General features: G+C 34.1%; 3 protein-coding genes and 1 long non-coding RNA gene across 7 annotated transcripts; 1 reads left to right on the top strand and 3 right to left on the bottom strand.

The window, feature by feature from the left end:
• Window positions 1-4,947: 4,947 nt before the first annotated feature.
• AUL1 (auxin-like 1 protein) lies at window positions 4,948-11,601 on the top strand. 4 transcript variants are annotated; one of them, XM_011009154.1, is made up of 10 exons: window positions 4,949-5,508; window positions 6,090-7,323; window positions 7,522-7,609; window positions 7,739-9,777; window positions 9,869-9,935; window positions 10,069-10,151; window positions 10,235-10,300; window positions 10,395-10,484; window positions 10,801-10,977; window positions 11,270-11,601. In XM_011009154.1, exons 1-10 carry the CDS (start codon window positions 5,189-5,191, stop codon window positions 11,303-11,305), a joined length of 4,200 nt encoding a protein of 1,399 aa, XP_011007456.1. In that variant the 5' UTR covers window positions 4,949-5,188; the 3' UTR covers window positions 11,306-11,601. The 4 variants fall into 4 exon arrangements, with proteins under 4 accessions (XP_011007457.1, XP_011007456.1, XP_011007458.1 ...); XM_011009156.1 differs by lacking the exon at window positions 7,522-7,609 and having other exon boundaries at window positions 6,090-7,210; XM_011009153.1 differs by having other exon boundaries at window positions 7,522-9,777.
• LOC105113124 (uncharacterized) lies at window positions 10,519-10,827 on the bottom strand. The gene is made up of 2 exons (XR_839887.1): window positions 10,752-10,827; window positions 10,519-10,706 (listed from the first exon to the last, which is right to left on the bottom strand). It is a non-coding gene; the product is annotated as an uncharacterized LOC105113124 (long non-coding RNA).
• Window positions 11,602-11,926: 325 nt separating the features above from the next.
• Window positions 11,927-14,491, bottom strand: OTC (ornithine carbamoyltransferase). The gene is made up of 5 exons (XM_011009151.1): window positions 14,201-14,491; window positions 13,445-13,779; window positions 13,082-13,213; window positions 12,706-12,981; window positions 11,927-12,365 (listed from the first exon to the last, which is right to left on the bottom strand). The coding sequence occupies exons 1-5, from the start codon at window positions 14,406-14,408 to the stop codon at window positions 12,183-12,185; spliced, it is 1,134 nt and encodes a 377-aa protein (XP_011007453.1). The 5' UTR covers window positions 14,409-14,491; the 3' UTR covers window positions 11,927-12,182.
• A 307-nt stretch (window positions 14,492-14,798) lies between these two features.
• Window positions 14,799-17,006, bottom strand: LOC105113121 (dihydroflavonol-4-reductase). Its single transcript, XM_011009150.1, has 6 exons — window positions 16,789-17,006; window positions 16,532-16,701; window positions 15,902-16,096; window positions 15,635-15,794; window positions 15,345-15,537; window positions 14,799-15,255 (listed from the first exon to the last, which is right to left on the bottom strand). The coding sequence occupies exons 1-6, from the start codon at window positions 16,904-16,906 to the stop codon at window positions 14,970-14,972; spliced, it is 1,122 nt and encodes a 373-aa protein (XP_011007452.1). The 5' UTR covers window positions 16,907-17,006; the 3' UTR covers window positions 14,799-14,969.
• Between the last annotated feature and the right edge of the window lie 6,684 nt (window positions 17,007-23,690).

The raw sequence follows: 23,690 nt of genomic DNA, 5'->3' as shown, positions 1-23,690 counted from the left end.
TGGTAGTCACTCGAGTTAAAGCAGCGATGAGTCATCGATAGGAAGGAAAAGGAGGGAAACCAAAAAGCAGATGTACAAGTAGCCTTCTTTTCATGCCTTTGATCTTTGTTTTTTTTTGTTACAGTTCATGCTTTTGATCTTGATTTCTTTCGTGCTATTATTGCTTAATATGCCCCTCAGATTTACCCAAAAAGTAGGTCCTCCTTGACCTAAATCTACTTTATAAGATTCATCAGTCGGCAGATCAAGAACTACATCACAATAATTATTTAGATGGTAAGTGATAAGAACTTAGAATTATAAGGTTTGCTTTCTCTGTGATCTCAGATTCGAGTCCTTAATTGTTCATATGATAATTACTGAAGATTTACATGATCGTTAACTTCAAAACCCATAAGATTAGTCATGGTGTGCACAAACTGATCCAGACACCCATGTTAATCTAAAAAAATAACTACATCACAATATTATAGCACTCCTTTTTCTTTATAATATCATTGATATTACTACATCACAATATTATAGCATTCCTTTTTCTTTATAATATCATTGATATTCCGAGCTTTCACTCGTAAAGAAGAAAGCAAATCATGCCATTCTTCTAAATCATCGAACCAACCTTTTGTATTTTTGTCGCCATATATACTCGTGAAACCCGACGTGGCTACATGGATAGATCAACCAAGTAACTCATTGATTCGGAATCTAGTCTAAAGTTAGATAAGCGAGTAAAAAACAGAGCTGGAAGAGATGATGGGCCTTTCTCTGCGGAGAGAACAGGCATCAAAACCTATCCATTGTAGAGACTAGGGATTTCTGTTCAAGCTACAATGCTCACAACATGTAAAAGGTTTGACTAATCGGTACTGCTCACGAGTGATTCAACAGACTTTCTATTTTCTATGCTGTGGTTGTCAGACCAAGTTGAAGAGCTTGTCAGACCAAGTTGAATAGCTTTCTTGTCTTGGTCTCTTGACAGTTTTTTTATAAATAAATATTTTTTTATTTAAATTATTTTTCTGATGTATTATGTTAAAAATAAAATTTAAAATTTAATAAAAAATATTATTTTAATATATTTCCAAACAAAAATTATTTTAATGTGACGAAGTACTTAATGACATAGAAGTCAGTGTTACATTTTTTATTGAAAAAATTTATCTTAATCATTCTATTATATTTGTTCATTTTATTTTTAAAAATTATAGTTTATATTTTAAATTTTATTTTACTGAAAAATAATAATTTACATTCTAAATCATTTTATAATTTCTAAATTATAGTTTAGTAAATATAAAATAAAATAAATTATAAAATAATTTAGAATGTAAATTATTATTTTTCAGTAAAATAAAATTTAAAATATAAACTATAATTTTTAAAATTATAATAAATAAATATAAAAAACAAAGATGGTAGTTTTTTATTTTTTTCATTTTACAGTGATGGGAATAAATTATTACCTTGCATCTCACTTGGGCTTGTAAAGATAACACCTTGCATCTCACTTGGGCTTGTAAAGAGAAAAGCCCACCATGCATCCAATGGTGGGAATAAAAAGGCAAAAGGCAAAAAAAATAAAAAAAATCCCTGCATATCGCAGTAGCATGGGAAACACCCATTAAAAAAACAAAAGAATTCTGGTCTTTATTTCCTGGTGCCCTTTTTATAATGTTGATTTTCCAAAAAATAAAATAAAAATAAAGATGCCATCATTTTGTGGGCCATAATTGTAACTTGTAAGTTCATGTCCCCAAATGATTAATTGCCTTCCAATAATTAATTGTTGAAAAATGAGATGTAGATAACAGAGTAAAGCTATTCATAATTGGAGGCTTTAAGTTAAACGATCAAAGATCTTGTCGATGTCTTGATCATATCAAGAAAGCAACAGTTCTGTTATTTTTTAAATTATTTTTTAATATTTATAAATAATATTTTAAAAAAATTATTTTCCACATATTAAAAAATTAAAATAAAATAATTTTAGAAAAACACTGGAGATGCACGATGCTGTACGTGAAAATAACAGTAGAATTATTTGCACGCTTTTCACATAATGATTGCTGGGTACTTGGATTTATTTCGAGACCCGCTAGGAGCCAGCCATGCGAAAGCTGTCGATCATTATAAGTTGATGTCCCTCGAGTTTTAGACACAAAGATTTGATGAATAACTAGCCAGTTCTTTGATCTCGAAATTAATTGGACCACAGAGTATATGGCCCAGGAAAAGTCACCTATCTATTTATGCCATGCTTATAAAACTTGAAAAAACTTGACGGGTCAACTCGGTGCCTCATCAATTTATTTTAAACCGTAATTTTTTTTTTACTATCTGTAGCTGTGATTTATATTCTGGTATGGCGGGGTGCCGAGTAATTTTGGTCTCGAGCTCCCTCCAACCCAGTTGCTGTCCCGTGTGGTGGGACTGGGGAGGTCCCGAGTTTTGAATTCATCGAACGTTGAGACATGTAGTGGTATAATTGCTAGCAGACACTGCCATTGTTGTTATAAATGGAACACGGGACGGACATGAGTAATAACAATATCGACGTGCATGAATAATATTTAAAGAATGGCATTTATTTAATTGATTAACCTTGTTATTTAATAGTCAAATTTGCCAACAAACTTGATTTGCTAAACTCTAGGCAGCCCATCTTGTCCCCGATCAAAAGGGTTAGCGCTTAGCTTTAGTGGTTGGTCATAAATTGAAAAAATAAGCATCACAGACGCCTGAACTGAAAGAAAAAGAATTTTGATGTTTGCTTCTAGCCTTCCGAGGCATGTTAACAAAAATCCAGCCAGAGCCAGGTTATAGAATGACTTGGGCTACTCATTCAATAGAATAATATTATTTTAATTTTTAAATAAAATTAATGTGGTTTTGAAATTTTTTTAATTGACCTGAATTTAAATAAAATTAATCAAGATATATGTTGATTTTTTAAATTTTTTTCTAGCTGATTGGATAAATTCTAATTTAATTTCTTTTATGCTTAACCTCACTCGAAAAACAACTTCTTAACCATGTTTTGTTCTTGATTGTCTGTGATGCTGTGATATTGTGTGAGAGAGTGGTCGGAATGTGTTTTTTTTTTAATTTATTTTTATCTTAAAAGGTTTTAAATTAATGTTTTAATATTTTTTTTATTGTTTTGACGGTTTAGTATCAAAAATTTAAAAGTATTATTTTAATATATTTTAAAATAAAAAATAATTTAAAATCCACCTTATATTATGATTCGAAACACAACCGATATAAAAATCAACCTCATCACCAAACTGGTTGGTTTCATGATTCCATCACATCTGCAGCTGGATGATGAATGGTTTGTTCGCCAAAAACAGAAAAGGAAAATTATCAGAAGAAAAAATTGCCGCACAGAAATAGAGTTCTTATATGTAATTGCCCCGTGTTTGCCAGTATCCGAGGAAAACAGCGCGCCACATCACCACTCGAGACACAGCTGTAAAATATAAGCGGACACAGAAACTTTTACTTCCTAACATACCCTTGCTGTGTCACGCAGAGTTCCTGATCTGCCCCTAGACGTTACTATGTCGGTATCATTGATTGGGCCAGCTCATCACATGAAAAATACTTTCCACTGAGTGACAACACGTAAGTAATTGTTTTCTCGGGAGTAGCATGAAAGTAAGTGCGCGCGCGCGCGCGCGCGCGTGTGTATCGGTAGTAAAGGATGTCATACAGATCAGGTTAAATTTCCCTCTTTTTTTTTTCTATATTAATTCAATAAGGAGAAATAAAATTAGTTTTTTTCTTAATGATGACTCTAATATGTAAAATAAAAAATATATAAATATTATTAGCAGTCTAGCCAGCAATTTAATTTCTTTATCCAATTTCAAGTAGTTCGTCTATCTATTAATATACTCATAAAATATTTTCCTGCTTCTTTTTTATCTTAGAAGACCGAACTCTATTTTAAAACATAATTTTTTTCATAATTTGTATACGATTTATAAAATTATTGTTGTATGGGAATTATATATTCATTAAAAAATAGTTTTTATACAGTTTTTATTGATAACAAACAACCATAAAACTATTTCTTGATGCATTTAAATATGATTGGATGATGAAAGGAATTTGTTTTGGAAATCACCTTTCTTCCATCTTAGTTTATAAACTCACACCAAGCAGCAACTCAAGTAAAATATTTTTAATGCAATAAAAAATATCTTAATTATAAATAATTATTTAATATTATTATTAAATTTAAGTTAACTTAATTAGTTTATAGATAAAGAAAAAATATCATATGAAAATTGCGAAAATAAAATTGATAAAAAAAAAACAAAATCATAGGAAAATTGTTATAATACAACCTAAATAATTTAATTAGTCAAAAAATAACTTATTGAACAACAAAACAAATTTAAGAATGAAATGGATAAATAAAATAGAGAAATTAAAAAACTTAATTTATTGTACAACTTAAATTTAAAATTAAATAATACGAGAATTTTTTTTAATATGATTCAATGAACTTAGTTAGTTTAAAAATGATTTAAACAATTGTTAAATAAAATTTAATGATAAAATCTTTAAAAAATTAAAAATTAAAAAAATTAAAAATTAAAAATTAAAAAAAACTTAAATATTCATGTAAATGGCAAAGCTTCCCGAAGTAAGCCTGATAAAAGGTAATAAAATAATACATGCTTCCTTATTCTCTATTCTAATCACTTGTATTTATTTTACCCACTCAAAGTTGGTGATTTATACCTAAAATTTAGTCGTGAGAAATAAATTATTTATTGATTTTATAATACCAATATACGTAGCTTATCTTTGATTATTAGTAAAAAAAATAAAACGAACTTGATTAGCTCGAGAAGCGACCAGCTTGTAAAAACAAAATATCGCGGAGTCAGAACTATATTCACCGAATTTATCGTATGTATTTATATCGTCCTTTCCTCTCTTTTTTTTAAAGAATACCTGTCCTTCTCTGCTTCTTCTCTCTCGTCTGACTCTGCAAAATTTTTTCTGCAGAGAAAGACCAAACCAAGCGCACAGACAAGACCAAACAAAACAAGAAACAAGTAGCAAAACCAAAAACTCAAGCAAAACCCTACTAAAAACTGTCCTGTCTCTTTCTCCCTTCGAGTGGAATACCAACAAGTCTTCTGTTTCTGCTGCTGCTCCGTTTTCAAAGATGCTGAGTAACGGGCGTGGACATGGTGGAAAGCATGTGTACGACGGAGTTTTTGGCGGTGGCGGTGGTGGTGCAGTGAAGCCTGGGAGTCGCGTGGAGGATTATGGAGAGATCTTCGGTGGGTTTGGTGCTACTGGTTCTTCGATTCCGATTCTTGATGTTCCCGAGCTGAATGAGAATGGTGATGTTTCTTCTGTTGGTTCACAAAGGATTGATTACGCCAAGATTTTTGGTGGTTTTGGAGATGCTGATTTTGGCTTGCCTCTTGAAGAATTCCTTGCTAAACCAAAGAAAGTCAAGAGTTCTATCAATGGAACTCGGTATGTATGGACTTTAAACTTTCCCTTTAGTTTCAAAATTTGGATTTTTTCCTTTGAGGGAAGGGAAGGGTGTGTTTTGAAGTTCTATAAGTGAAAATTTGAATCTATAATCATGAAAATGAGGTAGAATTTAAGGATTTTGTGGTTTGGACTTGAAGCTGTGCTTGGTTTAGTTTTAGTAAAGCAAACATAGAAATTTGGAAAGAAGCGATCACATAATGTGCTTGCTTGGTTTAAAATTGGAAAGAGCTTGTAACAGGGGAGTTCTTTTTCTTTCCAAGGAAGGGGGAAAACTTTTCCCTTATCAAATCCAAACACCTTTTTTTTCTTAGCTGATAGTCCTTAAGCTAACCAAAGGAATAGCTGGTGCCCTACTAAAAGGCTTCCTCAAATTGTTAATGAATTTCGTTGATTGTTTAGTTATCTTGACAGTTGAATGGATTTGTTGATGGTGTATTCAACTTGTAGAGATGGGAAATGAAAATATATATATATATATATATATATATATATATATATATCTTGACAGTTGAATGAATTTTTTTTTATATATATATAATCTTGGGCCCAAAATTGTGTAGGTCTCCAGCTGAAGCAAGGTCGCGGAATGCAGTGTCAAAACATTCTAATGTTTCAAAAGATAAAAAAGGTTCATCACCTGAACCATCTTTCCAGAGGTTTGGTGGCGTGAAACAGTTTAATGTGTCTTATAATAAAAGCAACCCAGGAAACAAAAATGGGGCAAATGGAATGACACATGTTGCTCAACTCCATGCAGTTCCTGGTTATACTTTTTTAGTTGATGAAGTCACTCCCTCAAAGATGGCTGAAGGTGGCAAGCCAGCACGATCAGCATTAGATGATGCTTGTCTCAATGTTGATGGCAGCAAGAGTGTGAAGGAAGATGCAGCTCACAGGAAAGCTGTGTCAGGTCCACAACCCAGCATTGACACATACAGTTTTAGAAGTCTTGCTGAATTTCAGAAGAAATCAAGTCGACCTAGATCCATGTCAAATGATATGCCATTTGATGCATTTGAAATTGGCCTAGGTAGACATCCATCTTCAAGCTTACCATCTAACTCCAGTTATAATAATGGTGGTGAAAATACATCAATGGATTCAAAGTTTGGTGTTTCTAGAAATGATGCTTCTAGAGATGCATTGGGTGATTATTCACCAGCTTTATCTGATGAGGAAATAGATGCAAATTCAGATGCTGCTGCCTCAGTAGCTGCACTTAGAAAGGCAATAGAGGAGGCTCAAATGAAAATTAAAATTGCAAAAGAATTGATGGAGAGAAAGAAAGAAGGGCTTCAAAATCATGCAAAGACAAGCTTTAATAACGGCTGGAAAGCTCAGAAAAGTGGGGTTAAAACTGCAGAAAGATCAAAAAAAAGATCCATTGAGCTGGGGGATCAGGAAATGCATGAAAAAGAGGATACTCCAAAGCAAGTATTTACTGGCTTATCAGAGCATAACGTGACAAAAGCAAGCCAACTACCCCAGAGTTTTGAAGATGAGAAGAAATCTTCTTTTGCTAATAATGTTGTTAGAAAAACACACAGCATGGAATCCAAATCAACTCGAATGGAAAGTAGACTGGAAGAAGCAGAAGACTGGGAGTCAACAGAAGAGTTTTTTGAAGCTGCAGACTATGAGGAGCACAGGGAGATGCCATCAGAATATGAGGAGGCAGGCAATGCAGAGAAAATGGTGTCATATGATCATGAAAATAAATGGAGAGAGAAGATGACTGCAGAAGAAAAAATCAAAATGCCAGGGCGCAGCGAGGAAGCTTTTAAGGAGCACAAGGTCGAGAGAGAACTAAGTTCAGAAGAATTTTTTGAAGCTGCGGACTATGAGGAGCACAGGGAGATGCCATCAGAATATGAGGCAGGCAATGCAGAGAAAATGGTGTCATATGAACATGAAAATAAATGGAGAGAGAAGATGACTGCAGAAGAAAAAATCAAAATGCCAGGGCGCGGCGAGGAAGCTTTTGAGCACAAGGTCGAGAGAGAACTAAGTTCAGAAGAGTTTTTTGAAGCTGCGGACTATGAGGAGCACAGGGAGATGCCATCAGAATATGAGGCAGGCAATGCAGAGAAAATGGTGTCATATGAACATGAAAATAAATGGAGAGAGAAGATGACTGCAGAAGAAAAAATCAAAATGCCAGAGCGCGGCGAGGAAGCTTTTAAGGAGCACAAGGTCGAGAGAGAACTAAATTCAGTTGTAGGAGCATTTCAGTGGAATTTATATGCAAACTTCGTTAAGCCAGCTCGAGGGCTTCATAACCAGGAAGAAAACGTGGAGAAAATGAGAATTTCTAACAATCATGAAGAAGCTGAACAAACATCTATAGTGTCTGATGATTGGGAAGACTGTGAAACTAAGCCGGAAAAACTTCATCACCCTCACAAAAAAGCAGAATTTCCAATCCAGGAGTTGGAGGAGAATGAAGAAATGAAGGAACTAAAAGATGCTCAGGACTCCGTGGAAACTGAGAAGAAACAAAGGGAGGCACTAGATAATAAGGAAATGGAGAATAGATCAGATGAAGCTCCTATTACCGAAGATGAGTATGAGGGAAGCCTCGATGATATATATGAGAAAGAAGCAAATGTGGAGGGACTGGAAGAAGACTGGGACAGGATAGAATGTGGAATGAAACAAGGTGGTTGGAACCTAGAAGAAAATGAGGAGAAACAAAATGATTTGCACAGGGGAGAAATATCAGGTGAAGATGGTGGGATAGAAGGGAGTGCGAAGCTGGAAGAACTCAAGGAGGATGAAGAGATACTCAAAAGAAGTGATCAGATGAATGAAATTGAGAAGAGAGGAGAGAAGATGTGTGAAGAGATAGAAAGTGAGAGGATAAGATCAGAGAGTCATCAGGGAGGAGAAGATAAAGAGGCCATGGAAGTGACTGAACAGTCCTTAAGATACGAGGGGGGCAATCTTGAAACTGCGAAGGATGCAAATGAGCAGGAAAAAAGTGAGAACCTAGGTGAGAGTGACAATGCCTGGGGACGAACTACAAACTTTGCTGTTGGGGATTTAAAGACACAAGTTCTTACAGCCAAGGAGAATGGAAGGCTAATGGAGGTAACTGAATTTTCTCCTCTGTTACAAGGGACTGAAAAGGAGTCAAAGGCAGTCGAAGACGCAAACAGTCCGGAGGAACATGATTGTGGAATTCCTTGCTTGGCTCAAGGATTCATTGGACTTGATAGGATCAAGAAGCAAACTCCAGATGTAACTGAGGCTCTTCTTATTGGCGAAAATGGGGTATATTTTGGTGAAAATGACATTAACTTTGAAAACAAGCAAAATCATCATGTAACAGATTACAAGAGCATGCCTAATCAAGAAAAAGGCATTGAAGATGTAACTATTGAATTGGATGATAATGGTGGTGATGATATTTGTGAACCTGAAGTTCACGCTAGTAATGAAGAAAGTGAGAAGAGTTCGATGTCCTCTGATAATGAAAGATGGTCCAGTGATGAGATAGAATCAATTTGTGATCCAGAGTGTTGTATTGAAGAAGCTGCTTGTGAATTTGGAGAAAATAACGAGGATATCAAGGAGTCTGAAGTTATAGCAAATCACGAGAATTCTTTTGAATCTTCTCATGATGATAGATGCGTAGATAATGGTATCAATACCAAAGCAAGTCAGCAACCTTGTATATTTAAAGGGCAAGGGGAGATCACAGAGAAATCCATGGAAGAGGAATTAAGCCAAAGCACCAGCAAGAAAGAGGAGAATTGTTGCAAAAACCTGGCAATGGAAGAGAAAGAATGTGAAGATGATTTGAAAAAGGAAGTGGAGGTGGAACAGGAACACTTTAAGAAAAACGAAAAAGTGAAAGAGGGGGAAGTAGAAAGAGAAAAGGAGAGAATAGCGGTTGAAAGGGCAATAAGAGAAGCACGCGAAAGGGCTTTTGCAGAAGCACGCGAAAGGGCTGCTATTGAGAGAGCAGCTGCAAAAGCTCATCAAAGGTCAAAGGCTGAGGTCCGAGAAAGGCTAGAGAAGACTCCTTCAGAAGCTAATAACAAGTCAGCAGCTGAGAAGGCTTCTTCTGAAGCCAAACTAAAAGCTGAACGTGCTGCAGTAGAGAGAGCAACTGCAGAGGCCAGGCAGCGTGCCCTAGAAAAAGCATTGTCTGAGAAGGCTGCTTTTGAGGCAAGAAATCAGGCTGAAAAGTCTACAGCTGAGAGACTTTCAAGCATTTCAAAAGCTAACGGGATGAATACCAGAGCAAGTGTCTTTTCTTATATTTTCCTAGCTCCTTTTGTTATCCATAAAAGCATTCTGCATGGAAAATTAACAGTTGTGGAATTTCTAGCAGGATAAACAATACAAGGACCCAGGTCCTTCTAGCAGTTCAAGATATACAGGTTCTTCAAATCATGGTGGTATGTAACGTTTTGAAGTACCCCTCATACATATGTAGAAGGCATTATCATTTCATGAGGATATTAGACTCATCAGCTTCTATGATGCTCCTAAGCAATTTGTGTTTTGCTTTGTGATTTCCCCACTCAACAGAAAGTGCTAATGGAGGTAATGGTGAATCAGCTCAAAGGAGTAAAGCCACGTTGGAAAGGCATCAAAGAACAGCAGAGCGTGCGGTATGCTCCTGCACCTGATTCAGATATAGAGATTAATTTTTCCTACTTCTAACAAGCATGCTTCTGTTTTTGGTCTCTTCCAGGCAAAAGCTCTTGCAGAGAAGAATATGCGTGATCTTCTTGCTCAAAAAGAGCAGGCGGAGAGAAATGTAATCAGCTGCACAAATAAGATTAGAAAATATTTCCAGTTATATTTAGTTTTTATTACTTTTCTCACTGTCTTATACTGAATATCAATGGCAGAGACTGGCAGAGACTTTGGATGCTGATGTCAAGAGATGGTCTAGTGGGAAGGAAAGAAACTTGCGTGCTCTTCTTTCAACACTGCAATATGTGTGTAGAAACCTTTCTGCTTATACCCGATACATTATGTGTTATGATTTTCTAAATTTATTGACTAAATCATCTTACCTGCTAACTTATCTACGGTCTCTTTTCCTGTGCTTGTTTTTGTTTCTAGCTCTTAATACATCATAAATTATAGATTGATTTTTTATAATATTTAAAATAAAAATCCAGTTGTGCACAAATGGGATTAATTCTGAGTGCTATCACCTTGAAGCTGCTTGTTTTTTTTAACTGAATTCTGAGTGCTATCACCTTGAAGCTGCTTTTTTTTTTTTTTTAACTGGATTTCCCTTGCTTGCAGATACTTGGCCCTGATAGTGGCTGGCAGTCAATTCCTTTAACCGAGCTTGTTTCAAGTACTGCTGTGAAGAAAGCTTATCGAAAGGCCACTCTATTTGTTCATCCTGACAAGTTACAGCAACGAGGAGCAAGCATACAACAGAAATACATCTGCGAGAAGGTTTTTGATCTTCTAAAGGTAGGCTACTGTTCCCTCTGCTCCTTAAAGCAAAATTATATGTAGCCTGTCATGACCTAGTTAGTAGTCCTGCATTCATTTTACTCTGAAAAGTGGGGATAAGAAACTAAAAGCATGATATGATGAAGAATCGCAGACGTCTTGATAGGTCTTCAACTTTAAAACCGGCACTTGACAACATATTTCATTTAGGATTGAAACAGAGCCTTAATGCCATACTGCTATGCTTTTCATTCTTTTATCCGTTCTGGGTTTTTAAAGTGAATCTTTTCTTTGTTTTTTGTGGTCCCAGGATGCCTGGAACAAACTCAGTGCAGAAGAACGGTAGACAATGTCAACCCTCGTCCCTAAGGTTTCCTTTTACTGTAGACATGATCCACAGCCAAATTTGTAATCCTCAATCCTTCACTGTAGGCAAACACACCCACCTTCGTATCCCTGGTCCGCAATACCTAAATCCTTGCAGTAGGTAAATTCTTGTAGTGCATTCATTTGCCCATGTATTCAATTTCAAAGCTGTCAAAAGGGGTGCGTAGAAGTTACTCTGCCCATTGTTTGATATTAGATTTCATGACAGAAAGGGGATTTCAGGCATAGATGAAATATACAGAGACTGAAAAGCTTAGAAAACTGACAATGGTAACAAAATTGCAGCTACCTTCAGTGGATAAGCTCCTCCCAAGAAAAATAATACGCCTGACGTGATTATAAAGTTTAACCATGATAATGAAGTTCCCAGCGTCTCACATCAACGAAAAACAAATGCGCACCGATCCACCCGCATAAGATTCTACGCCTCTTCAAATTGAAAAACGTAGCTGGTTAGGGTACTTAGGAATTTGGGGATGGCTGATCCGAGATCACCATCCATGCATCAGCAGCTTTATAGCTTCGTCATGCATATGCTCGGGTATTACCCGGATCTGAAATAAAGGATGTTCAATATAGATTTGCGAAGAATGTAAATTTGAGGCTGACGATGGTAACTCAAACTGGCAGCCAGATAACTCTGTTCCTTTGAAAGAACATACTGGTAACGCCCAAAAGTTCCAACCACAGTGATGAAGTACCGTCTTCTCAGTTCACACAATTTTACAACCAAAAGGGAAGAGACAAAATAGGCAGAGCTACGGATTCTACCCACAAAATCCTAAAACTAGTCAAACTGAAATGAAATTGACTGGATTAGGCATGCTGATACGAGATTACAAACCAAGCGCGTGTAACATTATAGCATTCTGTGCATGCATGCGATTCTCAGCTTGTGGAAAGACTATGGAGTTTGGAGCTTCAATGACACCATCAGTAACCTCCACACCCCTCTCAGCTGGTAAACAATGCATGAAATAAGCTTTTGGGCCAGCCAACTTCATCAGATTTTCGTCCACCTGCAATATATTGCATTGAAAAATGGAAATCAGGAACAAAGATTCGCACTAAAATAAATTCAAGAATTCACTATAGGCCTAATCTTGTGCATCACTGCAAAACAGATCTTTAGGAGAGTTCAAAATGAAGTGATTCCAAGCACATAGAAGGTTTGCAAACTTGGTGGCAGGCAATATCATAGGTGTTTCTCAGATTCAACAAGGAATAGAAAGAAACATAGTAACATAGTAAAATGTATGGACATGAAATTAGCAATGTCTTAATTGGATTTTACTTATTTTCTGCACGAGAAGCTTAAAACATTTATAATCAATAGTTTGGGAAAGGCGGTCTATATACCTGAAATCCCTGAAATACTTGGCGACGGTGTGCAGCCTCTTCCTTTTGCCCCATGCTGGCCCACACATCAGAGTACACCACATCAGCTCCTCTAACAGCTTCCTGTGGGTCATTAGTAATCTCGATCTTGCTGATTCCAGCCTGTTGTGCCTTCTGTACGGTTTTTGCATCTGGTTCAAAACCTTTAGGGCATGCACAGACAAAGTGGAAAGGAATCACAGCTGCCAGCAGCAGCCAAGAGTGTACAATGTTATTCCCATCCCCAACATATACAACCTGAATTTGTAGCCGTGGACAGTCAGGTTATAATCATATGCAACCGAACGATGTCATGCATGTACAAAATAAAACTACATTAAAAGCACGATGACCTAACCTTAGTTCCTTCCAACCGGCAAACATGTTCAATTATGGTGAGGGCATCAGCCATTATTTGGCACGGATGGTTATAGTCAGTCAGGCCATTAATAACAGGTACTGTTGCATGTTTTGCCAGATCAAGAATGTCCTGAAAAAGAACAAGCAGCTGCATTTGCAAATATCCTCATGCAAGGAAAAATCTTAAAAACTAACTTAAAAACAAAACAAAATTCCTCACCACTTGCTTGTTTTCAAGCCACAAACCTTTACCGAATTCTGCACAATCCAGTTTATGCAACCCCACATACATGAAAGGAATTAACCATAGATTAACTATCAGAAGGAATTTACCATAAACATAAGAAACTCACCAGCATACCTGATGGGCAAAAACACGTGCCATAATTATATCGTTATAGCGTGACAAAACACGAGCAACATCACGAGTTTCCTCTCGTTTACCCATCTGGATATCATCAGGCCCTAAATATATAGCATGGCCTCCAAGTAGGAAAAATCCAGTCTCAAATGAAACTCGTGTCCTCATGGACGGTTTCGCAAAGATCATAGCCATTGTCTTCCCTTTAAATGGAAGGAATGCCCTGTCTCCAGATTTTATCACTGCCTTGACTTCTGCAGCCCGGTCTAAGATCTTCATAATAGTAGCTTTGTCAAAATCACTGATGTGCAGAAAATCCTTCATCCCTGCTTTTGCTGTAAAATATGGAACAAAATATGACAAGACATAAAAGCTGTAAAATATCTTGCTGTAGACTTCGAATTGCAGGACGTCGTATTTGAATTCGAGTAAGATAGAAATTGAAGTGTTCTAGTAATTAGGTTAAAAAAAACCTTTGCGGCTTCAAAAAAGGTCCTCCAATCTAATCCAAACATTTCTTGGAACATATCAAGAATCAGTGCGAATCCAAATACCTAATCTATCAACAACCTAAAAAATTTTCTTCATCTATCAATACTTTCCAAATCCAAACCCTAATTCCTGTATTCTCCTTATCAAACAATGCCTAAAACCTAATTCCAACTAAACATACAACTGATTAAACAAATAGCTGCAAACGAAATGACATTTGGACGACAATAAAGAAAGAACATCACATCACAGACTGAAACGGACCTGGACCGTTGACGGACGATGGAGGAGGAGAAGTAGCAGAGGATGAGGAAATCTGGCACGAGATTCTTCCACTACTAGCTCGAGACGGCACCGACACGGCTGAGAAGCGGGAGCATCGAGAGAGAGGAGTGGTCAACAAAGCAGAAGATGAAGAGGAGAGAGAGCCTTTTTTCGATGGAACTGCGCAGTGACAAGAAATCGCCGCCATTGTTTTTGGTTTTCTGCGAAGAGAGTCTGTTACAGTGAGTCAGTAGGAGACTAGAGAGGGGGTGGTGTGGTTTAGGGGAGGGTCGGTTTATATATATATATATATGACCCGCTTAAGTAAATGCCCCTGGATTGCCCAGACACGGCGTCGTTTCTTTTCCCCATCTTAACAAGTTAACTGGGCCTAGATACTGTTATCTGGACCTTAGGAGTTTTATTTTGAGCTATGGGCTCTGTACTTTGGCACTTCATGCTGGTTCAATAGTGAAACTACACCGTTTTAAGGCATGTTAAAATTTATATTTTCCATGGAAGGTAGCTTAATAAATTTGATGATTTTTTTTTATATAATAAATTTCAGCAAGCAAGAATAGTGCATGAGAAGTTGACCTTATTTGAGGAAAAAAGTACATAAAACTGGCAACGCAATAATAGCCTTGCACTACAAGCATGGTACAGAAAAGCCCTCTGAGGCAACTCAAATTGAAAGGCAGCACATGGACACACCAAAATTATTGCAGAGTGCACAGCTTGTGCCATTGACAATCATCTAATTAATAAACTAAGGGGCCTCAGAATCGGCAGGGACCCCTCCTTTTTCTTTGCTTTCCTCAACGGCTTGTTTTTCATGGGAGAGGGGAATCGGTCTGCATGTTTCCACAGCACCTACGAGCTTGTCCTCGGCGGCTTGTTTTTCATGGGATAGAGGAATTAGTCCCTTTTCTCTGCATGTTTCCACGGCACCTGCGAACATTTCCTCCAAGCTGTATTTGAACTCAAAGCCCAAGTCCATCAGCTTTTTGGACGAGAAGACAACACTCGCCAAATCCTCGTCGATGTCTTTGAACCTGATCACCACAGTGCTTTGATTAATTATCCCGGATATAGAAAAAAAGTTACTATAAAGATTTATGGTTGTGTTAGGTGAGAGGCTAACTTAGCAGGAACGTTATATTCAGGGTATTTTTCTCTGAGCAATTTGGCAAGATCATGAATGGTGGCCTCATGCGAGGAACAGATGTAGCGGCCCTCAGCTTTTGGATTCTCGAACAAAACTATATGAGCTCTGCAGAGGTCATCCAAGTGCACATAATTCCCCTGCTTTATAATTCCATAATGGGCTTCGTTTCCTGTCGTCACAAGAAAAATATTACCCTCTGTGTCACGTTTAAGAACAGTAAATTAATAATAATTAGCACAAAAATGGGAAGGGGATATCAGATATACCAGTGATCAGAGAAAGGGCGGTTATAAGACTTGGTGGCATTGAAGGCATGATGAATGGGCCAACAACAAGAGGTGGTATGACGCTGATAAAATCCAGGTTATTCTCTTTAGCATACTTCCATGCAGCTTGCTCAGCAAGAGTCTTGGACACAAAGTACATCTGGTCACCAAGGTAAATTTTTTTAAAAATTTCTTGTTAGAATCTAAGAGATGAATTTATGCAGCAAAGGAAAGAAAGGGGAAATTAAACAGTTTGATAGTACTAACCCATCCAGTCATTTTTACGGTCTGAACAAATTCCAAATCACTCCAGCAGGTTTCATCATACACTGTTTTTTTGTGTTCTTCAACATCCACAGTTCCTGCTGATGATGTGAATACTACCCTTCTAACAGTTTTTGCTTTGGCACATGCTTTCATGATGTCCAGCACCCCATTGATTGTAGGCTTGATCACCTCATTCTGCCAAAGAGGAAAAATATCTTAGAACATGATGATTCTGTATATTGATGTTAATTAAAGCAATAGGTGGATGATTTCCAGTTTAATTCCAGTACTCTTTTCTAGCAATAGTAATGTTCCCACGAAATTAGCTTAATGATGAAAAAAACAATCGTCAAAACATGCTTAAGCTATCGGTTATCGAGCCATTGCTGCCACTAGGAATTTGCCTGTGATTAATTATTATATGAAAGAACTTTCAGCGCTAATATATATATATATATATATATCCTTGACGACCAAAGAACTTTCAGCGCTAATATATATATATACATATATATATATCCTTGACGACCTTCCTTAATAACCATCATTAGTCTAGAAATTGAAATGCTGCCATCGCCATTGGCAGAGAGCTATGACCATTTCCCAAGCTTGCAAAGTTAGAAATCATACCTCAGGGTCCTTGGACTCAAAATCCATCGGAGTGGCAACATGGAACACACCCGTGCACCCTTGAACTGCTTCATCAAAACTCCCTTCTACAGAAAGATCAGCTTTCCATAAAGTCAAGTGGGTATCAGCCTTGGGCAATTCCAGCAAATGATTCACCTTCCTTGTGTTATCTATATATCAACGAGCAATTGTTGAGAAAATATCATAAACCAAAGCTGTAAAAGAAATTATTTATAAGATGGTTGAACGAGGCTAACCAGGGTCACGGACGGTGGCTCGGACCGTATAACCTTTCTCTAGGAGTCTCATAACGAGCCATGATCCGATGAAGCCGGAGGCACCGGTTACACAAACAGTTTCAACTTCTACTCCCATGTTTAACTCTCAAGCTGATGATGAGCAGTAACGGGGTCTGCTAGGAAATTGAAAGCAACTAAGGTACGATATGTTATAATGCTAATCTAGAGATCCAAATGTGCAGTCATCCCAGCGTTGATTTGTATTTTTATAGACAGACTTCTGTTTCTTGGCCCAGCACTTTCTTTGTCCTATACGACCTACCTAACACACCAGAGATCCCAGCGGCGATCAGCAGGGCTAACGGTCTTACCTCGTGGAAAATGGGGGTTGCAGCTGCCTCCTTTCTTTGTCTTTTGCAATTCTAACATAATTTAATAATATCTCGACCAATCGATATAAACCACATCTTAAAAAATTACCCAACATGGTTATAATTTATCAAAAAATTTATTTGAATTAATTTTGAGTTAATTATCATCTCATTTAGTAATTTATCAAGACTAGTTAGAATTGTTTTTTTTTTATTTTTTTTTTTAATTATTTTTTTAATTAATATTTAATTTATTTCTTTAAATTGATATTCTTTAATTAATAATTAAAAAATTAGAATAATAAATAAGAAAATAAATTCTCTTATCTTATAGGAAAGATATCATCATATAATTATCTATGATTATTCATATCTCTTGCATATTAAGATTTTTTCAATGATTCCAAGTGTGTCCAAAACGGATGTCTAGTATGTTTTTAATAAATTATTTTTTATTTATTTTTCATACCATATTAACTTATCTCTTTAGTTATTAGATCTTAAATTTTATTTTTTAGCCTTTAAATTTTTATAGAAATTTTGAGTTTATTTCTATAATGTTAATTACTTCGTAAAAGAGGAAATATCACTATATAACCACTATTTTTAATTATAGTTATGTATAAAATTGATATTAGAAAATGTGAATGTGCTCGATCATTATTTTTAATAGTAATTATATATAAAATTAATACTGAAAAATGTAATTATGTTCAAATATTCTATTTTTCAAATGTTTTTCCAATTTATGTCATTATCTGAGTTTTACCTTGTCTATCTCTACTTGCAACTTGCCGTTTATGGGGCACGTTCTTTAATTCAGCAAGCAAGGTCAAGGAACAATAATCACGTTAATGACCACCTTATCTACCCAAGAATTTCACATTTTAAATTAAATTACTTTAAAAATTAATCAACTATAGTCCTCAAGAGGTAGGTTAGGTATTTAAGTTTCTTTCAACAGAAGAATATTCTTGGATATTAATTGAGAGGAAGGGTTGGTTTGTCATTTTGATGCATGAGATGATGGAGATGTTTCTAAACTGACTAGAATTTGAAAGGTTGTTTGATTTTCCTTCTTTAAACATGTTTTTTCCTTTTGTCTCGAGCTACGGTAGAAACTTGAATTTTTAAAAAAATTATAATTTATAGTTTTTTTAAAACTTATATTTTCAACTCGTAACTATAAAACTACTTCAATACCCTAAATACCGTGTTTAATAGTATAATATAAAATTCTTTTTAGAATAGTTTTTTATTTAAAAATATATTAAAGTAATTATATATATATATTATTTTTAAAATTAACATATAAAAACTATATGAAAATACTAGAAAAAAACATCAAATATCATTTTAATGTTTTTTTCCAAGTCAAAAACACTTTTAAAAGATAATTAAAAGAAAAATCTCAAACACCCCCACACTAAGTTCATTAAACAATTTTAGGAATCCATTCTCCATGTAAATACGGTTTATTCAAACAAATTTTATAAAATTCTATTTGAAATTAATTTTCAAGATTTGAACCTTGATAATAATCATAAAAAAAAAAAAAACACTCCTTGACGACGAGAAATGCATGTTAATATTAAAAAAAAACTAATTATAATTGCAATGTAAGGTGGAGCATGCGTTGACGTCCCCAAAGCTTTTTAAAGTTTCAATGATATTTTACTGAGGTTCCATTTCTAATCTTTGGTGTCAAATATTTTCTAACATCCCTAAAGCTTTTTAAAGTTTCAATGATACCCTCCTCGTTTAAGTAGTTAATATATCTCAATTTGTTTTATCCTTTTTCATATGCTTTTTATGTACTTTATCCCCTCATTTTTTTATGTAAATTAATAATTTTTCATAGAAAAACTAGAAAACTAAAATTCAAAAAACAGACTTACGTTATCATTTAAGATCAGGAGTTAAATTGGAAATTTTGACAAACTATAAGGATGGGATTGAGAAACTTCAAATCACAAGGATGGGAGCTAAATATTGATACACTTGTTAACATCAATTGGCAGAGGCAGTATGTTTTTGTGTTTAAAATTGTGTTTGAGTGTTTTTAAAAGTGTGTTTAACTTGAAAAGTTATTAACTTGATTTTTTTTAGTAATTTTATATAGTTTTGATGTATTAATGTCAAAAATAAAATAAAAAATCTAAAAAAATATTCGATTGCAATTCCAATTATGTTCTTGTTGGGTCCGGCCCAGTTAAAAAAATTCAGTTTTTATTTTTATTTTAATTGTGATTTATTCAAAAAAATTAGAAGGATATCGCTTGATAATATAACAAATAATTCAATTTTTGTTGTTACATATTTGAGAACCCATGAAAAATATAGTCATTATTGAATAGATTTTGTACATGATGACATTGCATATAGTTTAATGGAATAATAAAAAAATATTTAATATTAATATTATTTATTTCATGATGTAATAATAGTAGTTAAATCTTTAATATTTAAATTAAAAATATTTTTTAATTATTTTACAATCTCAATTTGAAAAGTATTTTTTTAACTAAATATATTAAACTACTTTTTATTTAATTTTAATTTTAACTATAATTTTAACTAAACATATATTTTTTCAAACTAACACCAACTAAAAATACTTTTTATAAAATATTTCTTTTTCAAATTATAATTACAACAGCAACCCAATACTAAAGACACCCGTGGTTGCTGCCGAGTGCAAGAGGAAGGAAAATTGAACCCATTCCCACAAGATCATGATTTTGCATTTAAAGCATGGTACGAGCAAGGGATTGCCCCCCGATCTCCTGCTTCATTAATTGATGCCCTTGATTAAGACAGATGTCGACTTGCATTTCCTTGGTAACCAATCAAGATCCCTTCCTCCAAAACCCGTCACAAGAGGGAAACTATTTGAATATATGAACTTGGACATATTAAAACACAAAATAAGCTTAAATACTATCATTTCATTCCTTCATCACCATGCTCTAATCAAGCTCCAATATATATATATATATATATATAGCTATCTTCTTCATATTTTTTTATATATATTATGTCATGACCAAATTAATTTTAAGTCTCACTGAAATTTCTAAAAATATAAATATAAATATAAATATAATAAAATCAAATATTAATAATAATAATCTAGATTAACTAGGCATACATAATTATTTAAAATGACAGGTGGGTGTATAATTTGAGGTCTTGTTGAAGAAATATGGATAGATGATGTTAAAATCGAAAGAATTGATAAGTCTAAAAATTTAATTAAAATTTAAATTATTTGAATTCATGTAAGTATGGGTTTAATTAGAGAAGTATCAAATTTCATGAATCATTTTGGGTCAAAATTGCAAGATATAATTTTTTACTGATGAAAATGAATAGGTGTTGAGATTCTAAGAGTTTTAATTAACTTTTTCAAGAGTAAATTTAAGAGAATTAAAAGTTTTAAGAATCAATTAAGGACTAAATAAAAAAAAATGACCATTCTATAAATAACATAGAAATTCAAGGATCCAATTGTATAGCTCCAGGGGTGAAATTTTTTAAAAAAACAAAAGATTTTCAATGATAAGGACAATTTTGGATTTGATTATAAGACTTTAGAATTTCAAGGGGGCAAATTAAAGAATGACCACTTCAACATATTTAAAATGAGCAGCTGTAAATGGGTTACAATCAGGTGGGAACAATTAGCACCTTGCCGGTTTGCCCCTAATCTAGTCCAGTGCCACCTGGCAATCATCAATCATAATATGTAACCTATGACAATCAAAAGATCCAATACAAGAAACTAGCGAATGCAACTGAAAGGTAAATCAAATTCCATGGTATGTCCTCAAGTAGAGATTAAATCAGCCATTTCATTATTAATTTAAATCAAAATATTTATACCGGTGCGTGACTTTCAGTTCTCACAAATGCATGTCGGATGCACAAACTCAAAGTGGTGAAAAAATAAAGGGAAATTAAATAAGAAAACAAGCATACCCTAACTACATCAATAAAATCTTGTTTTAAGCACCATTCCATTTCAAGCTTGGTTAGAAATATAATTATGGTTAGTTTTTAAATAATTTTTCATATTAAAATATTTTTTATTCTTAAACAATTATTTTTCACATTAATACATCAAAATAATTTAAAAAACTAAAAATATATTAATTTAAAGTAAATAAAAAATAAAAAAAATTCAATTTTTTTTTTCAAAAATACTTTAAAAATACAGAAATAAACAGATTGTTGATATCATCTGCAGTCCTGAATCAACTATGCAACTATGCGGGTACACTAATTATCATTACAAAATGGAAATGAAAAATTAAATTTCCCTTATAGGGAGGGCAGGGGGGAAATTGTACCCAGAATCCATTTTCATATGATGAGCGTTGAAGAAGAAAACAGTAGAAGGAACCAAAGTTAAGTCAAAATAGTTGACGTAAACTTGAGCATCCTCCGAATCAATTTATAATAATCATATCATATTACAAATCAGGGCTTGGCCTAGCATAGCAGTAGAAGGGGCTTGTCTCCTTTCACTGCACCTGGGTTCGAGTCCTGGTATGCATGCTTGTCACTCCCGCGGTGCCTTACATGCCTACTAGATTTGCAGGGTATTTAATGAGCCGTGGGGGTTAGTCGTGGTGCATGCAAGCTGGCCCGGACACCCCACGTAAATAAAAAAAAATTTATAATAATCATATCAGGAGGCCTGGGATTTAGGCGTCAGCTTCTACAAGGGCCTTGTAATATTTGCGGTTATCAGATATGTGTGATGACAATGTGCTTTTTTTTAGTTTCTGACATAATTTATATTAACCAAAGTTATTTCAAAATTGTGTCATCATTCCATCATCTTGAAGTCTTCAAGGGTCGTGATGTGGTGATAAAAAATTTAGAATCTATATAGTAAATTATAAATTCAAATAAGAACGTGTATTTTTTATAAAATTCTAGAATAATTAAAGTTTTATTTATTTATCTAAACTTATAAAATATATTTTTTAAAATTAAAAATTTCTCAAATCCAAAAGAAGATTCCATCATTTTGAAATTGGGTCTGTTGCAAAGCACATGAGCCAGCAGCAGGCATTGAAAACAATTAGATGTTTTTTTGTTAATTTTTTTGGAAAAAATATTAAATGTTAGCATGTGTACAAAGTTCAAGATGCAAATACTAATTTTTTGAATTATAGTAAGTAATCGCAATATGAACCAAACGGTAATTTTCCCTTTATAATACTCGTCTTAATCTTTTTATATTTATAGTAATCTAATAGTATAATGTTAATTTTTATTTAAAACAATTAAAAAATTATCATAAAAATTTATATTGTTAACTCAAAAAATTATTTATATTAGATTTACAATAAAAAAAGTAAATTTATGAAAATATTAAAAGATAATTTTAATATCTTACATTGTAAAAAGATGATAGTACATAAAAGAAAATAAATATTCATTTATTTTGTGAAAAGCTTGTATTGAAAAACTTTGAGAAACCTATAAAATATGTTTTTCAAACTCAATGCAAAACTAGTTTTTCATGTTTGTTTTCTTATATGAAAAAATATATAATTTGAACTAAATAATCTACCTTTTCTTTTTCGGACTCGGATTTTTCAAAAAATTGGATTATTCCTCGGAGGTAGCAAAAATATAAATTTTTCGTAATCTATAGGAAATTAATGATCTTTCTAGTCTCACACGGTATTGTTGTAAGAATAGAAGGACTACTTCCCAGCCCCTTAAAAGCACAAGACTTAATCTAATCTGTCTGGACTCGAAGTTCCTACCCAGTTAGAAAACCTCGAATCTCCAATGGATGATGCTGCAATACAGGTTGAAGATACGTAGCAGGCTGATCATTTAATTGCTCGACCCAGTTTTGAGGCCCATTAACAGAAATTACTCTTTAACTTGGTAGCTGAATGGCCTTTGGTCCACGATAGACCCCTTATCCAGGGATGCAACCTCCCTCTTAATTAATAATATATCTGTTTTAACTATATCTGACTAGCCACTGTTTGTTTTTATATTTGGAATTATATTCCTGCGTGTTTTAAGTTGGGGTGAGAAAGAAACCAATAAATCAAGAAAACAGGATAAACACTGAAAATTTTGAATCATGAAAAAAATTTGATTTGATTCGGTTTTATAAATTTAAAATAAAAAAAACTAAACTGAATCAAATAAAAATACCCTTTAAAAGGTTTAAAAAAATATATAATTTTCATTTTTTAATATAAAATAATTAAATCAAATAGAAACTTATCAGTTAAATTTTGATTTTTTATTGAAAATAACTAAATTAAACCGAATAAAAACTGGATGATTGGAACAGATTTAAACCTTTTAATATAATTTATAAAAATTTTAGAGCATTACCTGTATAAAAAAATAAAAATTATTTTAATATATTTTTAAATAAAAAAAAAAATTGAAAATCGCAACACTAAAACACATTTGTATTATTACTGTGGCCGTGAAGCCTTCTCTTACACGGGGGGGGGGGGGGGGGTGGGGGGGGGGGGGGGGGGGGGGGGGGGGGGGGGGGGG

The sequence above is a fragment of the Populus euphratica genome, unplaced genomic scaffold (assembly GCF_000495115.2).
Source record: "Populus euphratica unplaced genomic scaffold, PopEup_1.0 scaffold393.1, whole genome shotgun sequence".
Taxonomy (NCBI): domain Eukaryota; kingdom Viridiplantae; phylum Streptophyta; class Magnoliopsida; order Malpighiales; family Salicaceae; genus Populus; species Populus euphratica.
This window is presented reverse-complemented; position numbering and strand designations above follow the sequence as displayed.